Source organism: Caretta caretta, chromosome 7 (genome assembly GCF_965140235.1).
Source record: "Caretta caretta isolate rCarCar2 chromosome 7, rCarCar1.hap1, whole genome shotgun sequence".
Classification (NCBI taxonomy): domain Eukaryota; kingdom Metazoa; phylum Chordata; order Testudines; family Cheloniidae; genus Caretta; species Caretta caretta.
The window spans coordinates 28,189,446-28,197,938 of NC_134212.1; the positions used below are offsets into that span (position 1 = coordinate 28,189,446).

The window sequence follows — 8,493 nt, forward strand, 5'->3', positions numbered from 1 at the left end:
ACTCTAGAAAACACCCACAGCAAGCCTTTCAGGTATAACAATGAAGAAGCTAGACAGTGCTGATGGTCTATCAGCAAAGACAATGGACAAGCTTAGCTTTCTTGTAAACGTTTCAGCCAGCTTGTAAGTAACGGCTGCTATGACTCAACAAGAGCATGATATTGAACTCCATTTTGGCACCTGTACTTTTCCATAAACTGGCTGGGAATGGAGTTTGGAGCAAAGGGTTCCTGCCATATCGTACAGCTATATCTATGTCATAGATACACTTGCATATTATGGCACACGTGTACTACATGTCAGAGACATATGTGATGTTATGGGATTTGTAATGCCCTCTATTACATACAACTTCATACCCTATTACATACCTCTGTCTTGGGCATGTGATTAAGCATTTTGCTAAACATGGGCCTAAGTCTTAGAAAATGAGGAGTCCTTGTGAGGTCAGTATTGACTATTAACATACTCATGCACAGTTACTTGCTGATTTTATTCCTCTTATTTAACAGTTCTGTAATATCAAATGTATCCAAAATGCCTTCATGCTGAAACTATATGCAAAGTATAAAAGACATCCAAATCCTCAAGAAGCTTGTTTTATGTTTCCTTAGCACACAAGGGATCCATTCACACTTACTCTATGCATTAATATGAGATATTAAAAGCGTAAAAATATAGCTATGTCACTGTAATATATAAATACTTTCATTTTTAATTATGATTAATTATCCAGTTCTATTGTGAGTTCCTTGAAACATTGCAGACTATTATCTTTAAATATACATTACTATAACATTTTTTCAAGCTTGCAAGTGAAGCAGCATATGCTTAAGAGTTTGCAGGATCAGGTAATTCATTTTTAAGAAGGATTTTTTTCAGTAAAGGGAAAACAAAGTTACATGTTAACTGGAAAACCAAATGCACATTGCTTGCAGTAGGTATGTAGTAACATGTAAGGTACAGGAATTCTTTGGTAGAAGTAACACTGGTTTCAGAATCAGCTTGTAAAGTAAGGTCTTTATCCAGGAAAAAAAAAAGAACAAATAAAAACCAAAACTCAAGTGCTTAACTTTACACAGTTACACACCAACCAAAGTTCACCATTGGAGAAAAATTCAAGTAAGATAATATAGGTTTCAGAGTAGCAGCCGTGTTAGTCTGTATTCGCAAAAAGAAAAGGAGTACTTGTGGCACCTTAGAGACTAATAAATAACAAATAAATAAATTTGTTAGTCTCTAAGGTGCCACAAGTACTCCTTTTCTTTTTAAGATAATATAGTGTCTGTAATGAAGTCCACTCACCACTCATGTCCAGGCTGGCTTCGCACTTATTTCACTACCCATGGTAACTCTTCCTCTTCCAGTAACTTAGCCCACCAACAGAGTCACTCTCTTAAATCCACCCCTTCTGGGATCACAACTCTCCAAACTGAAAGTCCCCAAAAGTGTTCTTAAAGACAAACAAAAATCCTTTGCACCTCTCTGGGACTCTTCCTCAGCCAGTTGTCAGCTCAGCCAACAACCCCCTTGTTAGCGGCAATAACCCTTGGTGTGAGCTTGTATACCCCCTTTCTTAGGGCTAGGAGCAGTTCCACTATATACTCTGCACTCCAGCCCAGGGCCCTGTACCAAACAGCTAGGTCTGTTCCTTTACCCAGGCTGCAATTGTCCCTGCCACTTCCTACCTAGCCTCTTAAGTTTTCATGTGGGTCTTTGCTTAACCAGTGTCTCTCCCAGGCTTTCCTACCTCCAGAGTTTTGACTAGTCTCTTCTTTGTTTGGGTAGGGCCTCTCCTTGACCTCCTAGTCTAAAGAACTTCTTACTGTCTGAGCTTTCTGCTTGCTTCTCTCACTCTCTATCTCATTTCCTCAGATGAGCTTTATCCTTACTTAGGTCTAGCTCTCATTCACACTACCACATCCACCTTCTGCCCTTTGTGGGAAATGTGCCTGACTCTGCTCAGGTGGAATCATTGTGTAATCAAGTTGGCTTAGCCTCATGCTCTCCAGGCCACAGGGCAAGCCACTCTCTTACAGTGCCCTTAGTGAATATTTGGGGAGTAAGTTGTACACACAAGTGGTGACATGTGAAAAAGTACTAACCTGCTGGAGAGAGAGGAAAAATAAAGGTGAGGAAAAGCAGTCATCACTGCTGGATCAATGGGAATGAAAAAGGTCATAACAACAGCCCAAGGAATTAGATAATATTGAAGTCATGTGATGACAAAAAATAAACTTATGCTATAGAAGAAAGAAAATATAAATTTTAAATGAAAAGTGTAAATTGCAAAATCATATAAAGATAGAAAGTGTTATAATAAAAACACTGCGATGTGATTGTTTAGCTGGCAGCATCAATTTTTACTATCCTATTCAAACCATAAATTACATAACACAATGACATCCATATGCGTTGCTAGCCAAAGTAAATGATCATGTGCCAACGACAATAAGAGTAATAAAAATACAGTTGTTAAAATAAATACATTAGGAGTGAAAATAATGTAGTCTGGTGTACAGGTAATGGAGCATCATTCAACAGCAGATAAGAGCCGCTATGAGGCTATACGCAGACAAGTTACACCAACACAGAACCCGGGCAAGGGATTCTTTTAAACACCAGAAACACCTATGATAATTATGAAAATGTTTAGGACAGTGTGTTTGTAAATGATTTCACTGAATCAAGGCTCCTTTGGGCGCTCTGTACATCCTTTCAGATGAAGAGAGATACCTGGGCTAGGTATTGGACCACCCTGTTCCTTTCACAGCCCTGGGGAGGGGATGCTGAGGTGGACCGCCCCCAGAGAAACACCCGTCTCTGCCCCCGCAATCTGGGCAACCACTACGGAGCACTCTCCCCTTTTGCAAAAACTCTCATCCCTTCTGCCCTTCTCTACCCTGGGGTTTCCCCTTCTCCTCCTCTAGCCTCTCCCCTTCCCCTCCTCTGCCCGAGCCAACTGTACCCACCTCCCACCTTGACCGGCCCCCGCCCCCTTATTATTATTGTTATTATTATTTTTGGAGGGGTCAGGGCAAGAAAGAGCAGCGCCTTCGGCGAGAGTTACTGCGCATGCTCCGTAGCCGCCCCGGAAGACGTCCTGCCCGGAAGAAGCGACTTGCGACACGACAGCGGCGCGCGGAGGGGCGGCCATGGTTTACATTTCGAACGGTGAGGCGCGGGCGCGGGGGGTTGAAGCGCCGGGAAGCCGGGGTGGGGGGGGGCTCGGTCCCTGGTGCAGGGCGGGTCGCTCGGGAGCGGGACCCGCCCGCCGCCCTGCGCCTTCTCCTCACCTCGGGGCCTGGACAGCCCGGGCGCCGCTGCTGTGCCAAGTGCGGCGCTGTCGGGGGGCCTGGGCTGCTGCCGGCTGGCGGAGCCTGGCTCGCACTCGCGGGGGCCGCCGGCAGGCGAACACCAGGCTAAGGGGGCCCGGGAATCGAAGTGGGGCTGAGCTGCCAGCAGCAGCACAAGTCACCTCAGGTTTGGTGCCCGGCTGTGCCCCCTGCCTGAAAAATCTCCCTTCCATTGAATGTAAAGCGAACCTCAACCGTAGCTCTCTGTCTAGACAGAAAGGTGCCTGCAGACGACCAGGGCTTTGGAGCGGAGCCCGGGGCTGGAGCGCGGAGCAAGTGGCGCTGCAGGTTTTTGCCTGGAGCGGAGCCGGAGCACAGCTCCAAAGCCCTGGATGGGACACTGTCTCTTCCTCACTGTGTCATTATTAAAGTAGACACACGTAATTATGAAGCAGAGGCCATAGGCAAGACCCTGCTTTAGCTGATTCTCACAAACTTATCTGGCCCTACTATTCTGTATTTCCTGTCCTGAGCCATGTTAATTTGAAAGGCATCCGAATCTCCCAAAGTCTAGAGACAATAATAAACGTTTTTCTTGCTAATGTCACATGGCAAAGTCACTATCAAGTATTAGAAACTTTTCAACTTAGCCCTCAACCCTTCATTTCTAACTTTCTGTTAGCCTTTGTTCTATAATGGTTAATGTTTAGTAAACCGCTTTGTTAGACTTTATGAGCCTGTCACGGAATAGACTTGTTATTAGCCCAAGGGTGGGCAAACTTTTTGGCCAGGGCCATGTCTTGGTATGAAAACTGTATGGTGTGCCATGAATGCTCACAAAACTGGGGTTGGGGTGTAGGAGGGGGTGAGGGCTCTGACTGGGGGTGTGGCCAGAAATGAGGACTTCCTGGTGCAGGAGGAGGCTCTGGGCTGGAGCAGGGGATTGCGGTGCAGGGGGGGAGGCTCTGGTTGGAGGTGTGGGCTCTGGGGTGAGGGATTTCAGGTGTAGAAGGGTGCTCCAAGCTGAGACCAAGGGGTTCAGAGAGCGGGAGGGGGATCAGGGCTCGGGTTGGGGGTTAGGGCTCTGGGGTGGGACTAGAAATGAGGAGTTCAGGGTGTGGGAGGGGGCTCCAGGCTGGGGCAGGGGGTTGGGTTGGGGTGTGGGAGGGGGTCGGGGTGCAGGTTCTGGCCGGTGCTTACCTCAAGCAGCTCCTGGAAGCAGCGGTGTGTCCTGGCTCCTATGCAAAGGTGCAGCCAGGCATCTCTGTGCGCTGCCCTGTCTGCAGGCACTGCCCCTGCAGCTCCCATTAGCTGCAGTTCCTGACCAATGGGAGCTGCGGGGGTGGCGGTTGGGGTGGGGGCAGCATGCGTAGCCCCCTGGCTGCCCCTAAGTGTAGGAGCCAGAGTGGGGACATGCAGCTGCTTCCTGGAGCCTCAACATGCACATGCAGAGTGGCCTCAGACCCCGCTCCCTGGCTGGAGTGTGGGACTAGGGCAAGCCCTAGACCCTGCTCCCCAGCAGGAGCTTGAGGGTCAGTTTAAATTGGCTGGAGGGCTGGATGTGGGCCCCGGGCAGTACTTTGCCCACCCCGTATTAGCCCCTATGTAGTACATTTGTAGCCAGTTAATCATTAGTCTAGACTAAAGACTGGCCTGGACCAAAACTCCAGGGGTGAAATGCTGGCCCGATTGAAGTCAGTAAGAGTTTTGCTATTTAATTTGGTGGAGCCAGATTTGCACATGATATCTAAACCCCACCAATCTTGAGGAAGCTAAGAACTGGAACTTAAATTGTGTAGCTCAGGCTTATCTCTAACTCAGACCAGGAAAATAATAGAAACTTTGGTAAATATATTTTAATAGCAGATAATGGTTTTCTAAGTAAAAATATTGCCACATATGAAACATAAACACAGAATTGTTCTTCATGGTTAATTTACCTTGTATGCAGTGCAAATTTTGATGGTGGTGTTTCACTTTATATAAGTGAATCAGCTTGTGCAGTTTTATTTTTACAAAGGTGTAATATAACTACAGGAAAAGAAACTTGCCAGTGGCAATATTTGTAAAATGTATTCTCTCTCTGACATCTGCTGATTCACTGTTTGTGATATTTGCTGGTAATATTTTTAAATATCATTGGTAGCTGATGAATAATATATTTTTTTTCATTTAACGTACCATACAATGGAATTGATTTGTATCACTGAATGGCATTTTAATGTATTTACTGTATCCTTTATGTTATAGGACAAGTGTTGGATACCCAGAGTCGGGCTCCTTGGAGTTTGTCATTTATAACCGACTTCTTCTGGGGAATAGCAGATTTTGTGGTTTTATTGTAAGTATTCATATAATGCTTAAGTATTGTCAAGTTACTAAATGAAGCAAGTATTAATTTGCCTTGGAGAAACAAACACACAAATATACATATTTTGCAAAGCAATATTATAGAGCTACTACTTTGTTGCAAATGTCCACAGTAGTTCCCTGAGCATGTTAGGTCTTTCTTCTGTTCCATTTCATGCATCAGAATGGATGGCTTTAAAAAATACTCTGTATGAATCTAAAAAGCTGGGAGAAAACTGATACTAACTCATTACAGCTGGATTTTAATGTATCGTAGCTGCTGTCAGCTAAATATTGATCATTTTAGTCATGATTACTTCTAATTCTCTAAATAGTTAATGAAGGGTGTATGTTTTGGTGGAATTGTTTCTAGTACTCAGTCAAATAAGTGTATCAACAAACCTTGGGGCAGCAATGCCTAGGTCAGTAGCTTCTAGCTGGCATAAAAATAACCGCAGAGTGGTAATCACAATTTACTTCATACATGCGCAAATCAAGTTTAGATTCTGTCTCAACTCCAGGTAAATTAGAAGACTGAATGACACTTCTGCAGACTTCACTTATGCTTTTCACTGTTTAAATTCCAGGTTTGACTTTTATGCACACCTTGCAGTTAGAGAAGCTAGAATGTACGCAAGTACATATGGAACATGTTGTATAATGCTTAGCATTCAACTTAGGTTTTTTTCAATCTTAAATCAATTTAGAATTATTTAAACTCTTTACTCAATTTTTGACCCATTAACTAGTAGTTAGAAATAGAATTTCTGATCTCCTCTTATTCAGAAGTAACAAGTAACTTGAAAAATAGTATAAACCAAGTATCCTTTCTGGTGCTAATGTACAATACTTCCATTATTGAACACCCGTTACTGCTTTTGCATCCAGTATTTTGCCATATATTCCAGCATTGCTGAAAAACTGTTAATTTCTAGCATTCAACTCCTATCACTCTTGTTTCCTTTATTTTTAGCTTCCAGAGCATTGTTCAGCCAGATTTGAGAAGGAGAGGCTATACATCTTCCTCAAACTCAAGATATGATGATGGAAGAGGGTATTGCTTTTCTTCAACTTCCTATGTTTAGATTATTATTTTATTTTTTTTATGTTAGGAGAATGTTTTAGCATAAACTGTTTAGAGTCATGGTGCTTTACTTTAACTAAGAACAAATTGAGAAGTCATACCAAGAAATTTAAGACATATGTAACTTTATATAATACAAGATCATCATTTTCTTTTACTTTATCTGTTGCATAGCCTAAAATTCAAGAATACAACTCCTAACTCATATTTAACAGCATTTTCCAATTGTATGTAGTAGAAGGTATTACATTTTTCTTGGTTTTATTTGGCTGAAATCTTTCTCTTATTATATATTCATGGGTTAGACCTTTAGCCTACACATAGATAACTTCTCACTTCCATGTGGAATGGAGGGCTTAGGCGACCATAATACTAAGATACATACCTTCCTATGTCTGTATTTTTTTTTTGTTTGTTTGTTTGTTTTTTGCAGACTGTGAAGAGTCTGGACCAATAAGCAGTCTCTGTCACAGGATAGGAGTCAGGATCTCTTCATGAATGGTCCTAGCCTCTTATGCATCCCCTGATATCTGCCAATTTGAGGGAAACTTTACTTCTGAGGGGAAGGGGTAGTTAGGAGCAGTCTTCACAAGGGAATCCTTATGGAGATTTTCTTGTCAGAAGCTTCCTCCTGCGGCTTTTCACATGGAAGGGGTCAATTCGGCTCTGTTTTTAGCAGTCAGGCACTTGCAGTACAAAAAAGGGGAAAGATGTTGTAATGGGAACTTAGGAACAGTGTATTTGCACCTGATGGAGATCATTGTCATGGTTGCATAGTGATGGACAATATTTACCGAAGTTTTCCCCACTCTCTAATTAGGCCTCCAGGAAATCCTCGTCGTAGGATGGGTCGGATAAATCACGGCGGTGGAGGTCCCAGTCCACCACCCATGGCTGGAGGAGGATGAGGAAGGTAACTTACAGTTTGTTATATCATGCTTAGAACTTACTTCAAAAGCAATGGAAGTCTTAATAAGAATTAAACTTACAGGTAGAATTCATAATAATAGAAGAATAATGGGTAATTTTACCCTGCTCTTGCAAAAGTTATTAAAAATAAATGAAAGAAAAGTCAAGGGAATCAGAAAACTACATGATAAACAAAAAGGAGTATATTTATAGACTTCTTATTATACTTGTGGTTCAGAAACTTCCACAAGAATTCCTTACAGATTTTTGATATATCTTTCTCTAGGCAACGAGAGATAGAGAGATACATAATATAATTAGATTTGCTGGGGTGTGATTGGAAATGTAAAATAGAGCTTTATACCTTTTTGATTCATGATTTCAGTCCCATGCAGATCAACAAGGGAGTGAAGCTTCCCACTATCTAATGGATATCTGGTGGTCTGTGAGAGATCAAATGCATTTCATCTGTATCGCCTTAGCCAAGCATCCACTTCACATCACCACCCCAACAGTTAGCACTGATTACCAACTTTATAGGCTGTCTCAGCAAAGGGATGGAGGATTGATTGGGCAATAGAGACTAAACTCTCCTCTGATCACTAAAAGTTGTCTGCCCATAGCAGGGCTGAAGCACAGTGGTGGGGCACTGAGGGACGCTTCCACTCCTGCCTGTGCAGTACCTATTCTGTCAAACCTCAGGCTTTTACTGGTTTTAGGAAGGCATGCATAAACTTAATTTAATCAGTTTCCAGCTAAAATGTTTTTAACAGTTTGCATGGTCCACAGTGGCCGCCCGATGTGACAGTCTTGTTTAAAAGATATATTCTGGCTGGGTAGTTAAAACCCTGTTCC

General features: G+C 43.0%; 1 protein-coding gene across 2 annotated transcripts; it reads left to right on the forward strand.

The window, feature by feature from the left end:
• The first annotated feature begins 3,023 nt into the window (after positions 1-3,023).
• On the forward strand, positions 3,024-7,646 carry SELENOK (selenoprotein K). Of its 2 annotated transcripts, none has more exons than XM_048858704.1 (4): positions 3,024-3,174; positions 5,547-5,637; positions 6,619-6,699; positions 7,550-7,646. In XM_048858704.1, the coding sequence occupies exons 1-4, from the start codon at positions 3,156-3,158 to the stop codon at positions 7,644-7,646; spliced, it is 288 nt and encodes a 95-aa protein (XP_048714661.2). In that variant the 5' UTR covers positions 3,024-3,155. The 2 variants fall into 2 exon arrangements, with proteins under 2 accessions (XP_048714661.2, XP_074986436.1); XM_075130335.1 differs by having other exon boundaries at positions 7,550-7,637.
• Positions 7,647-8,493: the final 847 nt, after the last annotated feature.

Bases quoted from the DNA above. Each gene is read 5' to 3' on its own strand.
- SELENOK (XM_075130335.1), top strand. The intron at 5,638-6,618 runs GTAAGTATTCAT...CTTTATTTTTAG, and splicing joins GCAGATTTTGTGGTTTTATT to CTTCCAGAGCATTGTTCAGC. The intron at 6,700-7,549 runs GTATTGCTTTTC...CTCTCTAATTAG, and splicing joins AGATATGATGATGGAAGAGG to GCCTCCAGGAAATCCTCGTC.